The sequence below is a fragment of the Drosophila takahashii genome, chromosome 3R (assembly GCF_030179915.1).
Source record: "Drosophila takahashii strain IR98-3 E-12201 chromosome 3R, DtakHiC1v2, whole genome shotgun sequence".
Classification (NCBI taxonomy): domain Eukaryota; kingdom Metazoa; phylum Arthropoda; class Insecta; order Diptera; family Drosophilidae; genus Drosophila; species Drosophila takahashii.
The window spans coordinates 16,410,230-16,433,859 of record NC_091681.1 but is presented as its reverse complement, the minus strand read 5'-3'; the positions used below and the strand labels follow the sequence as shown (position 1 = coordinate 16,433,859).

The 23,630-nt window shown below is 43.3% G+C and overlaps 6 protein-coding genes and 1 long non-coding RNA gene across 10 annotated transcripts in view; 1 reads left to right on the top strand and 6 right to left on the bottom strand.

Moving 5' to 3' along the window:
• Positions 1–213: 213 nt before the first annotated feature.
• On the bottom strand, positions 214–1,991 carry LOC108064279 (solute carrier family 22 member 20). The gene is made up of 2 exons (XM_017151731.3): positions 1,297–1,991; positions 214–1,235 (listed from the first exon to the last, which is right to left on the bottom strand). Exons 1-2 carry the CDS (start codon positions 1,973–1,975, stop codon positions 214–216), a joined length of 1,701 nt encoding a protein of 566 aa, XP_017007220.2. The 5' UTR covers positions 1,976–1,991.
• Positions 1,992–2,890: 899 nt separating this feature from the next.
• Positions 2,891–4,936, top strand: LOC108064263 (putative fatty acyl-CoA reductase CG5065). The gene is made up of 8 exons (XM_017151693.3): positions 2,891–2,964; positions 3,026–3,250; positions 3,325–3,392; positions 3,459–3,554; positions 3,611–4,065; positions 4,123–4,400; positions 4,465–4,675; positions 4,870–4,936. Exons 1-8 carry the CDS (start codon positions 2,892–2,894, stop codon positions 4,934–4,936), a joined length of 1,473 nt encoding a protein of 490 aa, XP_017007182.2. The 5' UTR covers position 2,891.
• On the bottom strand, positions 4,446–5,740 carry LOC138913417 (uncharacterized). Of its 2 annotated transcripts, XR_011419157.1 has the most exons (5): positions 5,607–5,740; positions 5,250–5,541; positions 4,863–5,168; positions 4,626–4,802; positions 4,446–4,565 (listed from the first exon to the last, which is right to left on the bottom strand). It is a non-coding gene; the product is annotated as an uncharacterized lncRNA (long non-coding RNA). The 2 variants fall into 2 exon arrangements; XR_011419156.1 differs by lacking the exon at positions 4,446–4,565 and having other exon boundaries at positions 4,597–4,802.
• A 1,053-nt stretch (positions 5,741–6,793) lies between these two features.
• LOC108064334 (organic cation transporter protein) lies at positions 6,794–10,769 on the bottom strand. Its single transcript, XM_017151828.3, has 5 exons — positions 10,477–10,769; positions 8,569–9,275; positions 8,008–8,514; positions 7,397–7,540; positions 6,794–7,322 (listed from the first exon to the last, which is right to left on the bottom strand). The coding sequence occupies exons 2-5, from the start codon at positions 9,242–9,244 to the stop codon at positions 6,925–6,927; spliced, it is 1,725 nt and encodes a 574-aa protein (XP_017007317.2). The 5' UTR covers positions 9,245–9,275; positions 10,477–10,769; the 3' UTR covers positions 6,794–6,924.
• Positions 10,770–11,820: 1,051 nt separating this feature from the next.
• Positions 11,821–14,616, bottom strand: LOC108064277 (solute carrier family 22 member 7). The gene is made up of 4 exons (XM_017151729.3): positions 14,030–14,616; positions 13,811–13,965; positions 12,443–13,069; positions 11,821–12,384 (listed from the first exon to the last, which is right to left on the bottom strand). The coding sequence occupies exons 1-4, from the start codon at positions 14,599–14,601 to the stop codon at positions 11,834–11,836; spliced, it is 1,905 nt and encodes a 634-aa protein (XP_017007218.2). The 5' UTR covers positions 14,602–14,616; the 3' UTR covers positions 11,821–11,833.
• Positions 14,617–15,790: 1,174 nt separating this feature from the next.
• Positions 15,791–23,630, bottom strand: part of Hs6st (heparan sulfate 6-O-sulfotransferase) — an 89,935-nt gene continuing 82,095 nt past the window's right edge. Inside the window, exon 6 of the mRNA XM_044394241.2 lies at positions 15,791–17,124. Within this exon, the coding sequence (XP_044250176.1) occupies positions 16,989–17,124 (136 nt within the window). The 3' untranslated portion in view covers positions 15,791–16,988. The remainder of the gene's footprint in view (positions 17,125–23,630) is intronic.
• On the bottom strand, positions 18,519–21,702 carry mira (miranda). 3 transcript variants are annotated; one of them, XM_017151796.3, is made up of 2 exons: positions 19,578–21,702; positions 18,519–19,505 (listed from the first exon to the last, which is right to left on the bottom strand). In XM_017151796.3, exons 1-2 carry the CDS (start codon positions 21,384–21,386, stop codon positions 18,873–18,875), a joined length of 2,442 nt encoding a protein of 813 aa, XP_017007285.2. In that variant the 5' UTR covers positions 21,387–21,702; the 3' UTR covers positions 18,519–18,872. The 3 variants fall into 3 exon arrangements, with proteins under 3 accessions (XP_017007285.2, XP_070073490.1, XP_017007284.2); XM_070217389.1 differs by having other exon boundaries at positions 18,519–19,487; XM_017151795.3 differs by having other exon boundaries at positions 18,519–21,702.

The window sequence follows — 23,630 nt, the reverse complement described above, 5'->3', positions numbered from 1 at the left end:
TGAATATATATTAGTACTAGGAAAATAAAATATTTCTTGGTCTTAAAAAAAGAGTAAAGTAAAATACTTTAAGTAAGTGCTTAACTTTTGATTTATTCCCAAAAGTATGCAACTCAATATAAATTTGTAACAATCTAAATTCGAATACTGATCGCAAATACTTGGCAGACACTAAAACTAACTTAGCATATGGTTCACCCTACGTATACGTGATTAACTATACGCTATCAAGTGCTGCTTCTTATTCACTGCAGCTCCCTGCTGTTCCTGTTCCTGATCCTGATCCTGATCCTCCTTCCCAGGAGTGACCAGGCAACAGGTGCAGAGGCCGCCCAGGATGACCAGCAGGCAGAAGGCGGACAGCGAGAGGGCGGGGCTTACCTGCCGCAGCAGGGTGAGAAAAGAGGCGGAGAGCTGCCACACCCTTGCCCACGTGACGGCGGAGAAGGCGAGGCAATCACGCTGCTCCGACGGCACCAGCTCACCCAGGCAGGCGAGGATCATGGACTGGGCACAGGCCACGGCCGCCTGGGGCAGTGAGGCCATCAGCAATCCCAGTGTTAGTCCGTACACCTCGGGCATATCCTCCTCGGCCAGGAACCAGCAGACGCTACCGATGCAGCCGACCACCATGGCAAAACCGCCGGCCCACTGCCACTTGCTAGCCGCCTGGTTGAAGGTGAGATGCAGGGCCAAAAAACAGCCCAGCATCTCGGCCAGACCCATGGCCAAAGTGTTGGACACCAGGTGCTCCCTTCCAAAGGATCGCACATGGAGCAGCAACCCTGTGTTCACCACCATGAAGGTGGCCAGTGCCATGTGCAGGGAAAGCAGGTGGAAGGTGCTCCTCCGCTGACCCATCCACAGTTGCATCCAATAAACTGGTGGCCTTGGTTCCAGCATCTTCTCCCTGAGTTGTCCCAACTCCTGGGGCAACTCCTTGGACACCCTGTGTGCGGTTCCATTGGAGCGGGCTGCTTCCAAAAGTATAGTCACCGTTCGCTCGACGGCCAGTTGGTTTTCCTTGGTGTGCAGCAGCTGCCAGCGAGGTGAATCCGGGGTCCAGGGCAGCAGGAAGACAATGACCAGCAGGGAGAGGGTGACACCCAGGTATATATGCTGCCAGCTGGGAGCACCAGAAGCCAATCCCGGGAGCAGGATCAATCCCAGAGCCCAGAAGCAGTCGTAGAGCAGGAGGGCTCCCAAGCGATATTTGCCCGCTGTTATGTCGCTAACTAAAAAGTTTTTAAAATAGTTTAAAAATATTATAAAATATTTTTCCACCTCTTAACTTACATATCGAATGCCCCGAGGTGATCATAAAGCAGCAGGATACGGCAGCCAGGCAGCGCAGGCCGCAGTGGAGACTAAAGTCCTTGACCAGACCCATCAGCAGGCTGCACATGAGCAGGCACCAGATGCCAGTGCCATAGATCTGCCGGGGACTCAGGACACGCATCAGCTTGGTGGCCGCCACTCCTCCGATGAGCAGGCCAAAGAGATGCCAGTACTGCGACCAGGCCACGAAGAAGTCGCACAGGCAGACCAGGTCGAACTCCATGGTCAGCGAGTGGAAGCCGGTGGTGTAGAGGAACTTTCTACACTGTCGCATGGCGTAGCCGGAGTCACCATAGTTGACCATCACATAGCAGTGATCCAGGGAGACTGTGCAATTGTCCACCGGCCCCAAAGCAGTCGTATCGCACTTGTACTCCTCCTCGGGATAAAGATCGGGGGCTGTGAACAGGATGCAGGCCATGAACCAGGCGGCGGGGATCTTGCAGAGGAACAGGATGAGCAGCGAGCGCAGCTGCCAGGGACCAAAGTCCCCCAGGATATGAGTAATCACATCATTGTTCTCCTTATCGGTAATACTATTTGTTTTTGAGGGTGGTTCTGTAGTAGCCTTTGACTCGCTGCAGGTAAAGATGTGGCCCAAATCCAGGCCTTGAAAATGATTCTCCTCCTTCTTCATCCTTCGTTAGAAAATTTAGCAAAATTTAGTAACCACGTCTTGCTGGTAACAACCCTCCAGCATGACTGCGACTTCGCTTAGCACCTCACTTGGCCAGGTAAACTCCATCGATTCGGTTTGCGGTGCCTGCCTACGACATCGTCGCTAATCAAATCATTCCAAATAAGCCGAGCAGAGTTCCTAAATGATTCTGCAAACATCGAACTGCGACGATGCGATCTATTTTTGCTGTTGATCCGTACGGATCTTCAAGTGAAGATCACTTTCCGGGGAGTCAGGCACTTGAGATGATTGAAGCTAATGAATTGGCCAGGTAAACAACAGAGGAATGCGTATTTAGAAAGCTCGTTTAGGGTGGGGAAATTCCTCGACCGTAATAAATGGCATAACTAAATATTATATTATTCAGTTTTCAAGAGCAATGCTTTAGTATAAATTGGGCAATATATATATTTGATAGATGATATTGCTTTAAAAAGTTATATTATATTCCTTTCTTTTTATATTTATTTATGGAATTAAATAAAATATTATCTTAAGCCTTATTCAAAACTTTTAAAAGTGATCTAAAGTTATACAAATCCTTTTCTTTTATTCCTACTTTTTCAATTAACTTATTTACTTCCCAAAAGCTCTTAACTATTTATAGGTCAATTTCCACTTGCAATTTCTTGAATGAACTCGAATGCTGATCAATGATCGTGTACCAAAGACCCAGCCACATCTAATATGATGTAATATGTTTGTGCACAAATGTTACGTCTCAGTGGCAACTTTCGTTGGTCAATTGCGTTTTCCACTTGCATTTTCATGGAAAACTTGTTCCAAGAGGACCAAGGCATTTCTTTTCGCCAAGCGAGTTGTGTGTGGAAAGTGCGCAGATCAGTAGCAATTGTGGCTTCAAAGTGGCCACATCATGGAAAACGGAAAAGTGGAAATTGTGGAGCACCAGGCGGATATCTACCAAGATGCGGTGGTCTTCATAACGGGTAATAACAGGGAGTTCTCTGAAAAAGACTCTTCAAAGACAAGACAACTTTGATCTCGTAGGTGCCACTGGATTTGTGGGCAAAACCCTGTTGGAAAAGCTGCTCTGGAGTTTTCCGCAGATCAAACGCATCTACATGCTCATCCGACCCAAGAACGGGGTCACAGTGGCGGAACGTTTCCGGGGATTCCTCCAGAATCCCATCTTTGAACGCCTGAGGGCCGAACATCCGGACAGGCTGAAGAAAATCTTTCACTTCTCTGGCAACATCGAGGATGACAACTTTGGTATGGTTTGTTTTTTTTTTGTGGAGAAAACTGCAATGGAAACACATGTCTTTACTAGAGGCTTCCACCAACAGGTTTAAATGAGTGCGACCGCGCGGTCTTGTGTGCCGAGGTGAACATTATTTTTCACAGTGCAGCAACGGTTAGTGCGAGTGGGAAATCCACCGTAGATTTTTCCACTCATATTAAAGGTACGTTTAAATTGCAGGTACGCTTTAATGAGTGCTTGAAAGTGTCCGCCCGAGTCAATTCCCAGGCCACCTACAATCTTCTAGAGCTTTGCAGGGAAATGACTCAATTAAGGGTAAGATATAACCCTTTATTGCTACTACTTTACTTAATGACAACTATTTATTCCAGAGCTTTCTGTATGTTTCGACGGCTTACTGCAATCCTGGTCGCAAGTATGTGGATGAGCAGGTGTATCCCACCATGCCGCCGGTGGATTGGCGTCAGTTCCTGGCCGCCACCCAGAAAATACCCGATGATTACCTGAATCGCCTGGCCGATTATATAAAGGGTCCGCATGTCAACACCTACACCTTTACCAAGTCGATTGCCGAGCAGATAGTGAATGCCTATAAGAATGTGATTCCCATTGTGATTGTGCGACCCTCGATAGTCACAGCTGCGTATAGAGAGCCCTATCCCGGTTGGATCGACAATATCCAGGCGATCAGCGGTATAATGATGGAGATTGGCAAGGGCGGCATCAGCAGCATTCTGGGGAACAAGGATCTGATATGCGACATCATCCCCGTGGACTTTGTGGTCAATGCCATGATCATGATGGTCGGCAAGGCGAAGTTGGGGAGGTATAGTTACACTTACAGTTTGGTTAATTATTTATAACGTTTTAACTTAATCTTTAGCTTGAGCATCTGTAACGCCACCTCGGGAGTGACCAATCCTATCACCTGGCAGCACCTGGGGGACTTAACTATGAAGTGGTCCAGAATTTATCCCACCAGGCGGATGATCATGTTCCCGAATTTCAAGTACAGATGCAGTGCCCTCAAACATGAGTTGGCCGTGTGGCTACTGCACTTTGTGCCCGCCCTGCTGATGGATTTACAAACCCTTCTGTTGGCCCAAAAAAAGCGCCTAGTCACGCCCATAGCCAAGAAATTCCGCCAGGCTTGTCTAGCAGGTAATATTAAGGAATATATTTATAAATTATTAAATTTTTTAATGGGTAGTATTTCTGTTTAAAGGCAGCTTCTTTTCGCTGAACGAATGGATATTCAAGAACAGGAGTCGCTTCTATTTCAAGGAAATGATTGATAATGGTACCTATCCGACGCTTTATTGGAATCTGGAGGAGCTCGACTACGATGACTATGTGCGGCGTCACATGATTGGAATCAATAAATACCTGCACCGCGAGAAGTTCACCGTTGACTCCAACAAGTTCATGGTGACCAGGTGAGTTCGTCTTTTTAACTTAATTTGCAATAAGAACTATTAAGTCTTCTAAGAAATTATTTTTACTAACGACCACTACTTGAATATTTTTTTGTACAAGTAAAATAGTGAAATAGTTAATATAGACCTTAAATTGATAGCAAAAACTATATTCCATTGTAATAAAGTTACAAAAAATATTATTTACCTTACAGAGTTTACTGGTTCTGGATTTTCCTGCATTTGTTTTTCTACTTGACGCTTGCCTTTATAATATTTTAGTCAAATGTATTATAAGTTTTCCATGTTAAGCAAGTGCATTAGGCTTATGGTTTTGATTTAATTAATGAAAGTGTAATAAAATTAGTTTCAGAAATGTATTTAAAAATGGTTTAGAAATTTATTTAAAAGATGTTCGAGAAAAATGTTGGCGTTTTGGCAGCAAAGCCTCCCTTGGAAAAATTGTGGACGTCATTGGTGTTTCCGAAAACAAGCAGTTTGACGATCTTCAACGCTTTGGAGTCAATGTTTAAATCACAGAGGGTAAAATGAAATTGAGTGCTTGGTTTAAAGACAGAGAACATTCGGAACGTACCTAATTTATCTTTGAGATGTCCATAGAGTAGAAGTCGATATCCTGGTTCTCCAAAAGCGAAACAAGGCTTGTTGAACGATGTCTTGTTCTGCAAGTCGTTTCCCTAACACGTACGCTCGCCGTCTCCGGTAAAAAAGAAGTGTCCACTGTGATACTCCCTTTTCGCTGGAGTCGGTGAGCGCAAATGCAAGGGAAACGATTTGTACAACGAGATGATCAAGCACAATCCATCAAGATGAAAGAACTACGATTTTTGTCGCAGCCATTCCCAGTATGGTAAATATTTTGCTGTCTGGAAGGTGTGGAAAAATAAAAACTGAAATACAATTTTGGTTTTACTTGTCCCGAAGAGCGCACCTGATAGGCAACCTATTTTGAGAATAAAAGAACCGACCAGGACGACAAAGATTAATGATTAATGAGTAATGATTAGAAATTTTAGTTCTGCTTGACACGCCTTGACACAACCTATTTAAAGCCTACTTCGTTTCGTCTTAGCTGTTAGTTGTTTACAGCCTACTTAGTTTTTCTTTAGCTGTTAAATCTGGGTAAGAACTTCTGCACCGCACATATGGAAAAATTTGATTTTCTTTAAAGCTCGTGTATCTTATAAACCTTGCCTTGGTTATCATCTTACATTTTTTCAACCATTTAACGTCGCTATGAATTTGTTAAGTTTAGAACTTTGCCAAACCTTAAAATCGGAAACGGCTTGGAGGAACAACGTAAAACTTCTTCAACTTTTGTGACTAAAAAATATGTTTCATTTGGGTACAAAAACATAAATATGTTTCTAAAAACACAAATGTAAGTGTGAACAAATGTGAAATGAAGAAGTGGAGAAAAAGGTGAAAGTGAGCAAAAATAAAGAAATGAAATGAGCAACACTTTTTTGTTCCCTACTCATAAGCAGCCCAACACTAATATCTATTTGTCCATTTGACATTTGACATTGGACCCTATTCCTTTCTTCCTAACAACATTATTTGTTGACTGATATTTGCAAAGGCAATAAATATTCGACAATGGATAATCCCAAGAAACTGGAGGAGAATAAAGAGAAACGGGAGAAGCCCGCCAAACAGGATGCGATGAGCCAGGTGGACATGATGCGCAGTCTTGGCCTGCAAATGATTACTAAGGAATCAATTGCTCCTCTGAGCGACCCGGACTCGGATTCCCGCAAAGCCCTAACGTACAAGTTCCGGATGCCAGACCCACCGAAACTCAATCCTCGCAAGACTCGTGTGGCGAAGGAGGAACCTTCATCACCTGATAAGAACTAAAAAGCTGAAAGCTCTACAGTAAATCGTAGACTCTGAAATGGATATAAATAAACAACTAATAAATTAAAAAAAAGAGCAAGTAAATTTATTGGGTCAAGTTGAAGTTCAGTAAAAACGAACTAATTATTTTCGTTTACCGCCAGTTAAAAAAATATTTTAAAAGCTTTTCCTTTGAATAGTGGAGTGTTCAGGCTGACAGGTTTAATAAGATATTCCCCCAGTTTTCGTGCAAAGCACAAAAAAAAGAAACAATCAATATTCTGTAGTAAAACTGTAAGCATTTAAAACAACAATTCACTTAACCTAATCACAGAAGAATGTCATTTCATTAGCTGACTATTAAAATTATTGTAAAATATTAATTGGCAAACAAAAGCGATCTTCTCGGCCTACAAACGAGTATTGTTTACATCGGCTTCCACGGTCCAAACGGGGGCGTTCAGAGGGGATTGCTCCTTCTTGTCACTCGGCTCCACTTGCGGCACAATCGGGGCAACACTCGTCCTGGGCGTCAGGAGAAGGCTGGTGCAGATTCCACCCAAAATACTAAACACACAGTACGAGGTCAGCGACATGGCCGTATCGATCTTCTTGAGGACATTGAAGAACGGCGCGGAGAGGAGCCACACTCGCGCCCAGGTGACCACGGAGAAGACAAACAATTGCTTCTTGTTCGCCGGCATCAGTTCGTTCATGCAGGCCAGGATCATCGACTGGGCACAGGAAACAGCCGCCTTGGGAATGGTGGCGATGATCATCCACAGACTGACCTTCAGATCAGCATCCACTGGGAGAGAAAAAAAAGAACATAATTATATTATTATAATGAAACCTCAAATGTAGTTGTATAGATTAACTTACTCGAGTCAGCATTTGTGAATATCCAGCCCATGCAGCCAAGGATTCCAGCTAGTATATTAAAGACTCCGGCGCATTGCCACTTCCACTTGTTGTGCTTAAGGGCAAAGTGAAGCGCCAGGAAGCAGCCAATAATTTCCGAAAATCCTGAGGATGGAAAGGGAATAAAGTTTTTTTAAAGAAAGTTTTTATAAATTATTTATGGAATACCTAACTAGAAACTACAGATCGTATTGTGCTCTAAAGAGAGATTAAAATATTATTTTTGGAAGATATCCGTATCTAGAAATTAACTATAGATCGCAATTACACTCTCAGATAATATTTCAATAAAATTCACTTTTTAATAAATCCTTAGATTTATATCCTTATCTGACAAGTTACTGTTGATTACGATCATCTAACGTTTTATAAAACAAATAAAATGTGTTAATATACATATAAATTTATTTTATGATATGAGTTTAGATATACTTAGTTGCATTAACTTTTAAGGAAAACACGTGGGTTAAACAACATACATAAGCAATAACTTTTATAGGCTCCCCGAAAAATATTAGAATATTTAAAAAAAAAATCTTCATCTTAAATTAATTTCCTGTTCGTCTACTCACCCATGGCAATGGTATTAGGCACCAGATAGTCCCTTCCGAACGATCTTATGTTGAGCAGCATGCCCATGAAGTTGATGACAAAGAAGGCCAGTGCCAAATGGGCGGCCACCATGTGCGTCTTGGCCCGCTTCCCCTTCCACAGTTCCCGCCAAGGAGCCGGTGGCGGTTGAGCCTTTAGCCGCTCACTCAGTTGCTCTAGCTGAAGTCTAAAGTCCGGTGGGATCTTAAAGCTGCGATCATTGATCGCCGCCCCCTCACGCACGATCTCCTCCACGTTGTCGATGGCAAAGCGATCTGCAGCATGACGGAGCAGCCAGCGAGGTGAATCCGGAGTCCAATAGAGCAACAATATCAGCATAATGGTGGGGAATGTGATGCCCACATAGATCAAGGACCAGCTGTTGAAGAACGACGAAAGACCGGGCAGCAGAATGACGCCAATGGACCAGAAGGTATCGTATAAAATAATGGCACCAATGCGATGCATTCCCGCCGTGATGTCGGCAACTGGAAAAAGGTGAAAATTTAATCAATATTTAATTATAAATATTCCAAACCTACATATCGCTTGACCCGCTGTAAACATGATTGCACAGCAAACAGCAGATAGACAACGGAAGGCGCAGTGCAGGCTGAAATCCCTGGCATAGCCAGTGACCACTCCGCAAACGATCTGCGCCACGGCTCCAACGCAATAGGTGCTCCTCGGACTGATGCCCAGCATCATCTTGGTGCCCATTACGCCGCCCACAAGGACACCGAACAGATGCCAGTACTGAGTCCAGGCCACGAAGATGTCCCGCAGGCAGACGAGATTGAAGGCCATGATCAGGGAGTCGAAGCTGGAGACGTAGGTGAACTGCTCGCATTCGCTTCTCCCGCCGGTTGAATCATCCGTAACATAACACTGGTTATCAGAAACACTGAAGTTGGAGTTACTGCTGCTGGTGAGATAGCTGGTATCGCAGGTGAACTCCGAGCCGGGATAAAGCTCCGGTCCGGTGAAGATGATGCAAGCCATGAACCAGGCGGCGGGGATTTTGCACAGGAAGATGATGAGGATGGTCCTTAGCTGCCAGATGCCAAAGTCGCCCACAACATCAGCAATTACATCGCTACTTGGAGGAGGTAGTGGAGGTGGTGAAGCCATCCTCTTGTCCAGATCATTCTCCATCTCATTGGGCAGGATGTGGGGTGAAGTGGGTTCGCCACCTCGGGCTGGCGACGGATTGACCATTGCTCCAGTTACTTTATTCTAGTGGAACATTCTGTGGGCGGAGAGTGGCAAACGTATGTTATGTTTTTTTTTCTTCTATTTCAATACCCCCTATTTCTATTTATTTATATTTCTTCCAATTGATATAAATTGAGAGCGGCCTACAGCTGAAATCAGTCGATCAAAGGCATTGAATATCACGCGAGATTCATGAAATGTCTGCGGTTACTATTCATTTGATTGACTTTCATTATTACATATGGGATTGTCATAAATAAACATGGGGACATAAGTTAGAACCTACTTCAATCTTTATAAAAAGAGAATGCAGGAAGCTTTTGTTAGTTAACCTAAAGCACTTACATTATTTTTTCCATTTACTAATCTATAAACTTGACTTATATTTTTTTACAAGCTTTGCTTTACCACAAATCAAGTTGATTTTCCACTTACAACATCTCTGTAATCTATAATCTACAATCTATAATTTCATTCATTAATAAATTAGCTAAGCTCTTGGATTTTGTTTAACTCATGTTCGAAGTTCTTGATTGCCTTACTCTTCCACTGATATCATATCACAAATCACGTCTGATTATTGTTTTATCAATAAGTCAGCAGGCGGTTGGTTGATTAAAGGCAGATAATGGGTATCATTTCGTATCACCTCCTTTTATCTGTTTGCTAGCCCTTATTTAGCGAGGGCAAACATGGCGAAAGGTTGGCAGTCATAGGATTTAGTTGTTAATTCGCGACAGATTCGCCTGTCGTCGCTTTGTTGGATCATCTGTATTGACAGACTCTTTACGCTTCAATTTCACAGGTGCTAATTTGCTATTGTCTGGCTTACAAGCGGTCCCACCTCCATCCAATTCAGTCGTCTGTCCATTCTGTCCACCTATTGGTAACGCAAATATTTTAATTTCTAATTTTCCGGCTAGTGCTAATTGCAGAAAACTGGTCGTGCCGGTGCTGAATATTTGAATTTCCTATTCGATATGTGATATATATCTAGGTAATATGAATTAGTTGAACGACTTGTTGCGAACCCAAATGCAAATTAATAATTGCTTATGAGGCAGAAACATTGAGCCACTGGGAAGGCGTACTCGCATCAAATTAATGGAATGCTCGAGTTTTTGACAAGCGTATAATTAAGTGCACTGTCCACATTTTATTCAATAAATGCACTTTCGTGGGGTAATTAATAAGTGTTTGATATAAAATCTATTATTAATTTAAGATAAACCGACCTTAGCTTAGCAAGATCACAATTATTTCCACGATCACTATTTATGAAACCACAAACATCCAAATATTTCCGCTGATTAGTCTCTCATTCACAGTACAATTGATTTCTCGCGATATCTCTTTGCTGTTTGTTCATTTGATTGCATACGAATTAATATAAATTAATTAAGCGACCATAAAAATTATGCACGCGGTTCGGTTTACGGCGGATCCGATTCGTAAAAGGCAGCTTTCCAATTCGCACGTCCCAGTCCGATTTTCTCCTTGGAGCACTCGCGTCTCAATCGGCCGAGAATCAAATGGCAACTGACGCCAATGTCTCATGGGGAGCTATGAGCCGACCGGCTGTCCACTCGGCGACTCGAAGCGTTAATTTACTTAATGAATTTGCTCAAATAATAAAAACTTATTAGGCGGTTGAGTTTTACCGAACATTTTTCTTTAACTTTTTAGCAATTTTTTAAATTATAAATTATTTGAATAACCAGAGACAACGGAAATTTAAGTTTGGGCTTTGAGTCATTTTCCGTTTGTTTGCCCATTAAATATTTAATTTTATTGAATAGCTGACGGATCGATTGAGTGTCTTTCAATGCTCTTTATGTTATTAGTTTTCGCCCGAGTTTACCCCTATCGAGTGTGCATTATCTTGGCCGCTCAAAAGGTGGGCAGCAACTCCCCTCCAATGGGGGGTTTATAGCTTGGGAGCCATAACATTATTACTTTACGTTATCAGCGTTTGCCTTTCGGGCTTGTTCAAATTCTTATTCGCCTTCCTTGCGGATTTCTATTTTAATCTTTATTGTATCGGGCGCTTTTTTTAGCGCTCTTAATGACACATCGATTGCGGTGGTCTTCATTTGATGCATTGACCTACATTAATTTTGCGATCTTGATGGCTGATACCTCTTAATCCTCTTAATCTTAACCCATAGTGCCACATACTTTCCAGGATGTCTTTACACCGTCACCACTTAATTATCATAAATTTATCATTTAAACTCGTTTAATTTGGTATAATTCGTAACGCACCATTCGCTAATTGAGACCATAATGCCAACTCCAAACAAAAGATGATGTTTAATTTAATTAGCAAAATATGACGTTGAGTGCTCTGATTTTGGGTTGATACCCGGCTTAAATGTTGTGGCGAAATTCATGGGTGTGACATTGGAAAATTGTACTATTAGAAATTCTTTGAAAAGTGGGTGTGTTTTTATACATGCTTCAGTATTTTATTATATTATATAATTAAAATTAAATATAAACAAAATTATTAATAACAACAAGAAGGGAGTCTTAAATTTGATAAGAATCTAATCCACCAAAGCCTACTTTTGGGCACCACAAAAGCTCTCTTCAAATCGTCTCCGAGCTGTGCGATCTACAAGCTTCCGGTCTCGGCTGCTCCATCTCCATTTCGATCTCGCTGGAGGGATGGAAATTGATGTGCCAAATATCGGCTATACTAACTGCCATATTCCGTTCAAAGTTGCTCAACAGCTCGTTGCTATAGGCACTGCATTCGGAGCTGGCGGTGCTGCATCGGCGCATTATGATGGCCGTCTGGCGACGATAAGTGTTGGGCGTGGGCACCTGACTCATCTGCGGCTGCTCCGTGTTCCAATAATATCGATTCAAGCGACGCAGAGCCAATCCATAAATCCAGCCAATGGTGGCCAAGATGGTAATGGGAACCAGGTGATGGATGACCGTGAGGCAGCTGAGCAAAGGGCAAAAGACCAGGCACATCCGACTGAATGAAATCACAGACAACATCAAGAGAACCCTTTTCTCTTTCGACACAATTTCACTGGTGCAGGTGGTCAAGACAGCAATCGAGGCGGAGTTGGCCACTTTTAAAATAAACCAAAACACCAGCTCCAACCCCACGCGTCTTGTATTTCGTTCTGTAGGAAAATTAAAACTTTTAGCCAGTAAATATTTAATTATTTAAACAAATCTCACCAGTTTCTGGCAACAGCCAGATGAGATAGGTGCTGAGCCCGGCTATAATCATCAGATTTCCTGCCCACCGCCAATGACGACGAGTGTATAGGATCAAGTAAAGACCCACAAAAACGCCCACCATCTCGGCGAATCCCAAGGCCGCTGTGTTCACATGCACTTGCTGGGTGCCCAAGTTCCGGATCATCAGCAGAATGATATTATATAGCACCATAGCTCCGCCCCAGATCCAGTGAATATACAACAGTTGGCTACGTTTCGTCTCGCCGTCCCAGATTTGGCAGTAACCTGGCTTCTTTTTGGCCATTTGCTCCAGATCATTGGCGTAAACGGTCAGCTGAACATCGAGGGTGAGTGGCACCTTCCGGTTGTTGTAAGTGGCCGATTCCAATAGCTGACGCAGTGCAGCCTCCACACGCTGGTGTTGGAGCAGCCAGCGAGGAGCATCCGCTATCCAGCGATGTAGCCAGACGAGCACAATCAGGGAGGAGGAGATGGCCACGTACAGGTAGCTCCAGTCGTCAAAGTATATCGATATGGCGGGCAGCAGGACGAGGCCCATGGACCAAAAAAGCTCCGATAGAGTGATCACAATGATGCGGGCCTGTCCCGAGGTGATGTCGTTTACTAAAAGAAAAAGTTAAAATAAGTTCGTTTCTTGGGTCTTTTGATTTGCATTTCCAAAAACTAAAGTTACTAAACAAATTAAAAAAAATATTTTCTTACGTTTTTAAGTCTAATTATATTTATACCCTTGTAGAGGGTATTAGAATTTCAGTCAGATGTTTGCAACGCAGTGAACGAGACGTTTCCGACCACATAAAGTATATATATTCTTGATCAGGACCAATAGCCGAGTCTATCTAGCCATGTCCGTCTGTCCGTCTGTCTGTCTGTCCGTCTGTCCGTCTGTGCGAACTTGTCTCTCAGTTTTAATGCTATCGCGATGAAACTTTCCCGAAAGTCTTCTTTCTATTGCAGGTAGTACATATGTCGGAGCGAGCCGGATCGGACCACTATATCTTAAGGCTTCCATAGGAATATTCAAACAAATATAAGAAAATTCATTGTGACTTTGTAGGAAGTAGGCGTTTTGATTCTTGACTACTTATGTATAAACAAAATTAAAACAGAAACGCTGAATCTGGAATCCAAAGGGAATATAAACACTGTTTATAATATCTTTGCTGGAATACCTGGAACTGCACCGAGTGAGCATTACTTTATCTGCAAGGGTATATAAGCTTCGGCTGTCCGAAGTTAGCTTCCTTTCTTGTTTTTCTATAATATATATAGTTTTTTTATAATTATAATTTGTTTTTATTTAATAGTTCAAATGGGAAATTAGCAAATAAATGAATTACTTACATATAAACTGGCCGGAAGTATACATCAGGGCACAAAAAATGGAAGTGAGGCACCGGAAGTAGATGTGCAACTGGTAGGTGTCCACCAATCCCGTAAGATTACCGCAAAATATCTGCCCAATCATGCCCAGCAACATCAAGCGTCGCGGACTGATGCTAAAGAAAAAGCAATCCAAATTATCATACCGGGTTAAAATATACATCTTAAGCAAATACAAACATCTTTAGAGCCGAGTAGGCCATGAGACCGCCAATCAGGGCGCCGAGAGCATGAAAAGATTGCGTCACCGCCACTAGAACGCGACGGGAGCATATCAAATCGAACTGAATAATCAGGGATCTATAGTCCGTCCGATGCTCCACATGCTCGCAGGGCAGCGAGGATTGGGCATCCGGCTCCTTGGACTCGGAGGCATTCCATTCGCGACCATGACTGCGAACGAATCCTCGGGCCAGGGAATCCGAATAAGCATTGCACACGTCCACATTGAACAGCCGATCCGTGCTGCGTGCATCCTGCCACAGGGGATGGATCTGGCTGACATGATCCGCCCGTGAACGGCTAACATTCCACTCCGCCGGATGGCAGACCAGCTCACCCTTCCAGGGATACGGAGCCGTATAGATAATGATGGCTGTGAACCAGGCACTGGGAATCTTGCAGAGGAATATCAGCAGGATGGTGCGCAGCTGCCAGCGACCAAAGCTGCCGTTCACCTGCTCCACAACGTCCAGTTCCGGGGAGGAGGACTTCCCCGGATAGCTACCCGCCGTCGACTGCGATTCCGACATATCCGAGTTATCCAATGAAGCTTACACCTCGGCGTACGTACGCGCACTGAGTTTGCTAATTTTTCATCGATCCCCATGGGCTCAGAATTACGGTAGCGAAAACGATGTTTGCTCTTCCGTTTAGTTGTTCCCTCAAATTGGTGCAAATTAGTCGGAGATTTTCTGCTCCGTCTGGGTGATGTCTTATTATTAGGTTTGTTTTCTTCGCTTTTATAACATCTATGACGTAGGGGGTGTTGAAAAATGAGGAAGATCCATTTAGAGCCTAATAAATATTTATTGTCTTTAAAATGGACAACTAAATTTTCCACTCTTACGTGGAACTATTAAAATGGTCCTAATTATATTGATGACCTGATTTGTTTATTTTGAGTATAAACAAAGATTTGACGAATTAATTTGATACTTTTTGGGACCGGTAGGAAGTGGAATATTTTGTAACGGCAATAAGTAATAGAAACAAATAATAAATAAAAATATAAATAATAGAAGAAACAAATATTAATAAAAGATTTTAATTTTAACTTATATTTATAATAAATTTAAATTTATAGTAATGCCTACAAACAAGCTACTTCATTTTTAATTCGAAAGTACGCCTAAAAAATGCAACATTATTTTCGGAGTACTTTTTAAAAATCCCCGAAAGTATACTATACATTTATAAAAAGTAGTCCTGTCAAAAAAATTGAGACAAATAGTATTCACGCTGAATGCGTTTTTTCGTCATAATTCGGTTAAAATAGGTGCCCCAGCTAAAAGGATGACTGTTTTGAGAAGCTTATAACATATGGGAACGACCCCCATCACTTTTGGGTAGATTAAAAAAAATTAGCTTGTTGGCCAATTTTAGCATTTTTAATAAGGGGTTACATCACGATTTTTTCCAAAAAATCGTCGAAAATTAAAGTTTTTAGATTTGAACGCCAAGCGATTTGGAATTTAATTACGAACTCAACGGGGTATGACATTTGATATTTGGCCAATTTGTTGCTTAGTTTTGGCCAAAATTCAGCTTTGGAGGAAGTTTTGAGCTAAGGATTTATAACAACAACTTGAATTTGTGTCCGTGTTTTTTCGTCGTAACTCTGTTAAAATATAAGCCCCAGCAGGAAGCCGAATGTTTTATTCCGATTTTAGCATGTGCTAACCAACCACACCACTATCCAGAGATTTAATAAAACAGGTATTCAATAATTCATTTGTTTTATTCAATTTTACCTGCTTTTATTTGTTGTGTTCGCATTTTCTTTGTTATTCTCAATGTGTGTTCGCTACAAAATGTTTTTTCTTTCTCAAAATCATGAAAATGCAAATAAAATTGTTTCTGTGAACCTGCTTGAAATTTGCAATTCCATAGTTCAGTTATGGTTGCTATATAAAATGGCACACGCCCCATAGATTATTATGCAATTAATTAATATTTGAAATATATTACATTACTTTTACGTTATGGGCAATGTGTTTATGCTCTCTAATGATTTAGGCAATTGGCTTTGTGTGTATTTCGTTGGCTTTGTTGTTTGATCAAATTTTGCTGTTTCGCTTGGTATCAATTTCCAATTAATTATTGTCTGAAATAATGATGTCTGCTAACAACTCTACATATGTTCACTTTAACTGGCAAAAAACAATAAGAGTAAAATAGACGAAACTAATTGCATTTGTATGCTCTTACTTAAATCGTTTTGTGCTTAACTTTATTCTGCAGTATTTACAGTGATGTCTAGGTAGTAAAGTAAAATAAATGCGTTGTTGGATCGAAAACATTTCCCAAGCACTATGCACTTAGACTAAGTGTGGATTTGGCTTTGCAGAGACTTGGCGTAACAATAAACGAAAGTCTACATATTACAAATTAATCAACTAATCTAATTTATGGCTGTGTGGAGTGGGTGGGTGCGCTGTGAAGGTGAAAATTGAATTCGAGTTCGAGTTTACAATGTTTCGAAGGGGATCCCGCGCTTTTATAAAATACACATATTATGCAAAGTATTTACAATTTCTAAGATTTTCTGGGGGGTGCTACGCGTATCAGCATGGGGAGTACAGTTATGGTCATAGATTTCATAGTTGTGCTTAGGTTTAGGTTTAGAGATATTACGCGCTCTGAGATTTCGCTCATCTGTCCTTTAGTTGTGTGTTGTTACTTATGTATGAATGAAACAAGCCAAGTCTGCTAGATGTTTTTTATCTGCTTAATTAACATTATTGCTTAGACGGTAGTTTAAAGTCCTTCGGTTGATTTTTATGCTGATGCTTTTGCGTTTCTGCGTTTCGGTAACCTCGGTGACCACCCCTCCTATTCTGCCCTGCCCAGCTACATAATTATGAGTTGGTGTGTGTCCTACAATCTAGTTTCTAAACGGTAATATTTGGTTTCGAGTTCAATGATCCGTGCTGAGCCCATCCTCCACATTGCTGTCCCAGTTGAATTCCGTGACGCCCTGCTTGAAGTAGATGTTGCCCAGGTTGGCATAGCGCTGCTCAAAGTTTGTGTCCTTTGCCTTCAGATGTTCGAAACTGCAAGGAGAAAGGCAAATATTAATGAGGATGGATAAATATCAATATGAATATATATTTGCATGTATAAGTTCAAAGTGTAATAAGTAACTTTTAATATACATTTATTCAAAGTCGAACACTATGGATATCAAATAAACTTTCTGTAGATATAAACAAATAAACGTTAAAAACCAACTACTTTTACCCATAGAATATTTCTGCATATGTCATAAAATCCTGGATCTGCAATTATGCTAATTTTTCATGGAACCAGACCTTCTGGACTTGTGAACCTTTCCGAAAATCATTCTTTTTCTGCGCATTAACTCAGGTAGGCCTAAACCTTAATCACCGCTGGTCTGAATGCGTAATCTACTTTCTTCGGGGATTTCCGATGCCAACTTGTGTTGGCATTTCCTTCCCGTTTTCCTTAACCATTTTTCCACCCAAACCGACACTCTGCATTGTCGCTCTTCCAAACAAAAGCTGCTCAATTTACTTCTGCGCAATAGATTGTTTTCTTATGTGCAGCACCCCACCATAAAAAAAGGGAACCCTCAATTGTTGATGCAGCTGCCCGAGGTACGGTTTTTCGTACAGCTGTATAGCTTGTATGCACAATGATGAATAAATCCACGTCTTGGGCAAGTCTTCACTTACCTTGCCCGGGGCATTGTGAGCATTGCAGAAAATGTCAAAGGTCATAAGCGGCCATTATGTGTGTGCGGCCCAAGACAAAAGGCCAGAGATTTTTAGGGGGTAGGAGAAAAGGAGCGGAAAAACAAAAAAGGTGAAGGGAAAACCCCGTCAACAGGCTTAAGTCACAATTAATGAAGCGAACTTGCAGCTACCAGTGGTTGTTGTTGTCGTCGTCGGTGGTGCATGGGTATTTCCCTTCTTCTTGTTGTTTTCAAAGACGGTTAAACCACCCTTGAGGAGGAAGCGCAGGCGCAGCTGTTCCGTTTCGCTCGAGGAACTAAGGAACTGCGAGTCCGTTCCCATCGAGTAACCAGGGGAATGGGGCGGTGCCTTTGCCTCGAGGGCCACGTGTGCACTGCGTAATCAGCGTCGCAAGAATCCATCGGATTGCATGGCTGCCACCCCTTCGACTCCCTTACTTCCCGGAGGAGGTTCAGCCTGAGAAAATGCCAACACGGTCGACAGCAGATCGAAATCAAAACGAGTTCCTCGGGGTTGCCAAGAAAAGCGTAAACAATTTTCTCATTGTTTTTAGAGTACAGCCTTTTACAAAGGTACAAAAATGAAATGACGACTTTAAAAAATTAAGTTTACTTTTCATACAATTATGAAACTGTACAGTTTGAGGAGAAGAAAACGTGCTTGAAGATTAAAAATTACTTTTATTTTTGAACTGATCGAAAATGTGGAAAAATGGAAATACACATAAATCATTTTCTTAGCATTTAAAAAAGTATTTATTAATATCAAATTTCTTTGAATAACAGGAGGGAATTAAGATCAACCTATACAGATTTGTATGACATCTTTGTAAACAGAGTAATATAAGCATATCAAATTTCCAAGCACTTTGCCAAATATGTTTTGATTGGAAGAAGGTCTCAATATATATTAAGAAAACACCTTCAACATATCAAATTTCCAGAATAAACACCAGAGATTATCGATTTCAAAAACCCCTTTTGGCTATGTTGTGTGCAACGTGTGTATTGAATATATTTCAAATCAGATCTTAGCTAAGGTATATAATTTATAGTAGTACAATTTATAATAGTAAGAGAAATAGCCTAGATGTTGCGTGCCTTGAGCACCTGCTTCTGGGGCGGACTGGGCACGTTCTCCTTGCCGGCGAACAGGACGGTCTTCTTGGGCGTGCTGGCCGCCGATCCCGAGCGCGGTGTTCGCGGAGTGCGGGGAGTGCGCGGACTGTGCGGCGTGGCCTTGGGCGTTCGGGGGGCGGGACGGGGCGAGGACTTGCCGGCGAGCAGAAGCTCGTTGATCTCGCTGGTGCTGTCCTGGCGCACACACTTCTCCGAGGTGTTCAGCAGCCACGAGGTGATCTTGTCGCAGTCGGAACGCAGCTCTGGGTCGCACAGCAGATCCTCGATCTTCTCCAGATCGGTGGTGTTCGATCGGTTGGCCTTGCCCGGTGTTCCCATCAGGGAGGCCGAGGCCGGCTGCTTGGACTTCAAGGCGATATTCTCCAGCTTCAGCTGCTCGCACTCCTCGCGCACCTTCACCAGCATCTGCTCCTTGTTGTCCAGCTCCAACTGGGCGAACTGCAGCACGGTGGCGAACTCATCCAGGGCCTTCTTCATGTCCACCATGTAGGCCTCGCGTGTCTCATCCTTGCGGCGCAGCTCGTGGTAGTGGGCCAGCTGGGCGTCGCCATCGATGCGCTCCTGGAACGAGTTTGCAATCTGATTGAATTTAGCCAATGTCTCCGCCTCGCCGGCAAGCAGTTCGTGGAGCAAGGACTCCTTCAACGATACCTCGCCCTGCAGCGTCTGTGAGGAGGATCTGAGTGCAGAGAGTGCCTCCTGGCTCTCGTTGAGTTGCTGACGCAGCTGCTCCGCATCCGACTGCAGCACCAGATAGCTCTGCTCCAGTGCTCCCTTGGCCAGCTGCACCGACTCCAGTTCGGCACGGAATTGCTCCACATCAGCATCGGATTTCTTCAGACGCTCCATTAGGATATTAACGGTGGCCCGAGTGTTGGTCAAAGTCAACTGGTAGTTGTACTTCTCGGTGATCGTCTTGGCCATGTCCTGCTTGAGCTGCACCAACTGCTGCTGCAGTGCATCGCTCAGCTGGATGTAGTAGTCGATGCCATTGCGCAGCTGCTCCTCGCACTTCTGCAGCTTCTCGTCGCGCAGCCGCAGCATATCGTTGGTGGTCTCCAGCAGCACCATCACGTCCTGCTTCTCCAGCTCGATCTTGATAAGCTCGTTTTCGGCCAGCTTCTGGCGCTTGTCCAGCTCCGCCCGCCAGTAGCTCTTCTCGCGCTCCACGGCGCCCTCGAGGTCGCTCTCCACCTGCTGCTGCACCTTGGCCACCGCCTGCTGCTGCTCGGTGTGACGAGCCTGCTCCCGGCACAGCTGCCGAATGGTATCGCAGTGTGCATCAATCTCGCAGTTCTTATCCAGCAGCTCATCCTGCAGCGATCGGATCAGAGTGCACTTGTTGGCCAGATCGTTCTTCAGGGTATTGCGCTCCACCTTCAGGCACTCCAACTCAGCCTGACAGCTCTTGGCCTCCTGTCCGTAGGACAGGGCATCCTGCTCGATCTGCTGCTTCAACTGGACCACATCGGCCAGGAGGGAGGCATTGTTCTTCTGCAGATTCTCCACCAGCTCGATATTCTCGGCGGTCTTGGCCTGCTCCACAGCGCAATGCTCACGGGCCTGGGCCACATCCGACTGGAGGGCAGAGAGCTGCGACTGCAGCTGCTGCTCCACCACCTGACGCTCCTCGTTGGCCGCCTGCAGCAGCTCGTTGGCCAGACGCAGTGCCTCGCTCTCGGCAATCAGCGTCTCCACTTGGCTCTCGTGCTCCTCGCGCTGCTGCTGCAACTGCTGCTCCATGGCGGCCAGACGCTCCAGGAGATCGGCGTGCTCCTGACCCATCTGCTCGTTGAGAGTCTTGTGCGAGAGGTTCTCACTGGTCAGAGCCTCGATAAGCTGATCCGTCTTGGCGGTGGCTAGCTCGTGCTCTTCCCTTAATTTGAGTTCGGCCTCCTTCAGCTGCTCCACATGGCGACGCAGCACGTCCAGCTGGCTCAGCTGGCTCTCGATCAGCTCGTTCTTGTGCCTGATCTCGTACTGCAGCGCCTCCTTGCCCTTCAGCCGGCTGGCGGACTTGGCCTCCTTCACGGGAGTGGTGGCTGCCGAATGCAGCGGAGTTGAGGCCGCCGTGGAGGCACCACTTCCACTGCCGCTGGCCGCCGCATCCGTGTGACTGGGCGCAGGACGGAAACGCAGGCGCTGCGGCAACGAGGGAGTGCGAAAGAGGCGCAATCCCTTCGACTTCTTGTCCTCCTTGGGAATGGCAAACTCCTTGGCCTCCTTAGAGCTGGACGCAAAGCGAACGGCGTCCTTGAAGAACTTCTCAATCTGCTCCTTCCTCTCCGGCTGAACGGTGGGAGGAGCAGCAGTAGCAGCTGTTGTTGTTGTTGCTGCTGCTGCTGGAGTGGGCGTGGCACTTCCCGCCGATCCCGCCGAGCTGTTGGAGGCAGCCGGCGAGCCACAGATGGCCACATCAACGTCATTGAAACGCTTCAACTTGGCCTTGGAGAAAGACATTTTCGATTTGTTTCTTTTTGGATTTATCTTTTAACTTTGTTACGATTTCTTTGGATTTCTCAGTGTCTCATAAATAACGCTCGTTTAACTTTCGAAATAACAATAACTCAACGATGATCAAACATAAACACAACTTTAACTTTTGGTTTTTCTTTAAGGTAAACTGTTTAACAAATCGTCTGTAGTTCGTTTTATAAAATTTTTGTTCTGTACTTCGTAGTCTGTTCTGTTCTACACTAAACCCGCTTTCCCGTTGCTACCCGTTTCGCTGTACCTACGCGTTCCGCTGTCAAAACCTAACTGAGATCACCTTCTGTCCAAGATCGCTGAGGCAAACATTGTCCTCAGCTGGCGCAGCGAGAGGGAGCGTGATGGGTGGATAGGTAGAGCGGGACCGAGATAGAGCGAGGGGTAACGAAGAAAACAACCCTCGTGCAAAAGGGTCGCTGCAACGATCCGGCGTTGTCTCACCTATATGATCCGGTATACCCTATATGTCAGGCTGGGTACTTCCCTTATATCGGTTAAGATTTTTCTTATAAATAAGAAATCAATTTAAATAGGATCACTGAATGATTTTACATAACAGATAAAAACCTATGCAAAAATATATTTTTTAAATAAATACAAATTTTAAGGCTTTAACTCTACTTTAAATTTAAAGAAAGGACAAGAAAACGGTTCTTCGAGTCTAAAGAGAGCATAAAAAACACTTCTGCGTTTTTAGAAAAATTCCATATATTTTTATTCATATTTAATTTTAAAGGAATTTTCTTTAAACATATGGGTTATTCAATCCCTGATTTAGACTGTAAAATTTAGAGAGATCTAATTTATTAGTTATTCTTTCACCATTATAAGTTTACTTCAACTAAAAGTAAGATGTGTATTTTGTTCTATGTTTCTAAAGATACAATAATCATAAGTGTTATTATTTTTGCAATTTGTAATTTTTAGTTTTATAAAAACCATTTAAATTTTTAACAATTTCTATATAAACATACATTTAAGGGTGTTTAAAATTCTACATAACCGGAATACCATGTACTTCTTCCTGCTTTACTTGGTGGTAGTTCGTGCCACAATTCTTTATCCCTAGCCGTCTTATCTGTGTGTTTGTCAAGACGTCGGCCTCGTGTATACGTAAAGAAGAAATGTTTTCATTTTAGCGCGCGCAAATGTTGCAATTGTAGTTCAAGACAGCACGAGGAGGGTTCAAAATCGGGGTGGGGGTAGGAGAACGATGGGTAGGGGTGGAGATACATATGACGACGGGGTTCCGCATTCCCTGGCTGCTCAGATATAGGAAATGTGGCGTAGCCGAAGAGCAGAGACACACTCACATCTGTCTGGCATTCTCTCCTTCCCTTCGAGACGTCTACAAATAAATGCGATTGCTCTCGAGGATTGCGACTACGAGGAGTACAGGGATAGGAATAGGACTTGATGGCTGAATGGACTGCTTTATCCGTTAGCTCCAACCCAGCTGGCAGCCAGCATAAGTTGTTAATTTGATACGAAATCCGAAGCCCGCATAATTGGAAGGAAAATGTGTCGGAAATGGGCGAGAGTTGCGCCTGCGCAATGAGTTGAATTGAATTGTGGCGAATTGAATTGCATGGAAAATGGAAATGCGTCGGGGAAATCTAGTATTTCTGTGATCAGGCAGTTGGGCAATCGGCCATCGCTAATCTGGCAGGAGACCCTCATGAGATCCTGCTGATCCTGCGGTAGCTCCCTGTGTCCCCTGCTCTTTTTTCCCTTCTTCCTCTCCGGTGAGATTGTCACAACTGCCGACTGCTCAGCTGGTTGTTTCTTTGATGGCAAACAATGGATGGAAGATTCTAGCAACTGGGAGGTGATAATTCTAGGTTAAATCAGGCAGGCATGAAATTCTGGGTGGGTCAACCACACACAGCTGTGCAAAAGATTTATAAGCTAGGGGGTTTCATATTCCTGGCATTTTCTTATAACACATAAAGTAACTAAGTGAAATCTATCCCAAACCAATAAAATATCAAGAAAAAATGATTAACTCCCTAAAAGACTTTTATATTGGTTTATAATGTAAATAAACTATTTATAATTTCATATTTGGCCTTATATAAATTTCCCATTAAATTATATTAAAATTTCCATACAAAATATTTGTATTTTATTAAGTGAAATCTTTCACAAATTAATAAAATATCAAGAAAAAATAATTCACTCCCCAAAAGTATTTTATATTGGTTTATAATGTCA

Bases quoted from the DNA above. Each gene is read 5' to 3' on its own strand.
- LOC108064279 (XM_017151731.3), bottom strand. From the start codon at position 1,975: ATGAAGAAGGAGGAGAATCATTTTCAAGGCCTGGATTTGGGCCACATC. The intron at 1,236-1,296 runs GTAAGTTAAGAG...AAAACTTTTTAG, and splicing joins CACCTCGGGGCATTCGATAT to TTAGCGACATAACAGCGGGC.
- LOC108064277 (XM_017151729.3), bottom strand. From the start codon at position 14,601: ATGTCGGAATCGCAGTCGACGGCGGGTAGCTATCCGGGGAAGTCCTCC. The intron at 13,966-14,029 runs GTTTGTATTTGC...CTTTTTCTTTAG, and splicing joins GCCTACTCGGCTCTAAAGAT to CATCAGTCCGCGACGCTTGA. The intron at 13,070-13,810 runs GTAAGTAATTCA...TTTTTCTTTTAG, and splicing joins TACTTCCGGCCAGTTTATAT to TAAACGACATCACCTCGGGA.
- LOC108064263 (XM_017151693.3), top strand. From the start codon at position 2,892: ATGGAAAACGGAAAAGTGGAAATTGTGGAGCACCAGGCGGATATCTAC. The intron at 3,555-3,610 runs GTAAGATATAAC...TATTTATTCCAG, and splicing joins GGGAAATGACTCAATTAAGG to AGCTTTCTGTATGTTTCGAC. The intron at 4,401-4,464 runs GTAATATTAAGG...TTCTGTTTAAAG, and splicing joins CCGCCAGGCTTGTCTAGCAG to GCAGCTTCTTTTCGCTGAAC.
- mira (XM_017151795.3), bottom strand. From the start codon at position 21,386: ATGTCTTTCTCCAAGGCCAAGTTGAAGCGTTTCAATGACGTTGATGTG.
- LOC108064334 (XM_017151828.3), bottom strand. From the start codon at position 9,244: ATGGTCAATCCGTCGCCAGCCCGAGGTGGCGAACCCACTTCACCCCAC. The intron at 7,541-8,007 runs GTGAGTAGACGA...TTCCATCCTCAG, and splicing joins GCCTAATACCATTGCCATGG to GATTTTCGGAAATTATTGGC. The intron at 7,323-7,396 runs GTAAGTTAATCT...TTTCTCTCCCAG, and splicing joins ATTCACAAATGCTGACTCGA to TGGATGCTGATCTGAAGGTC.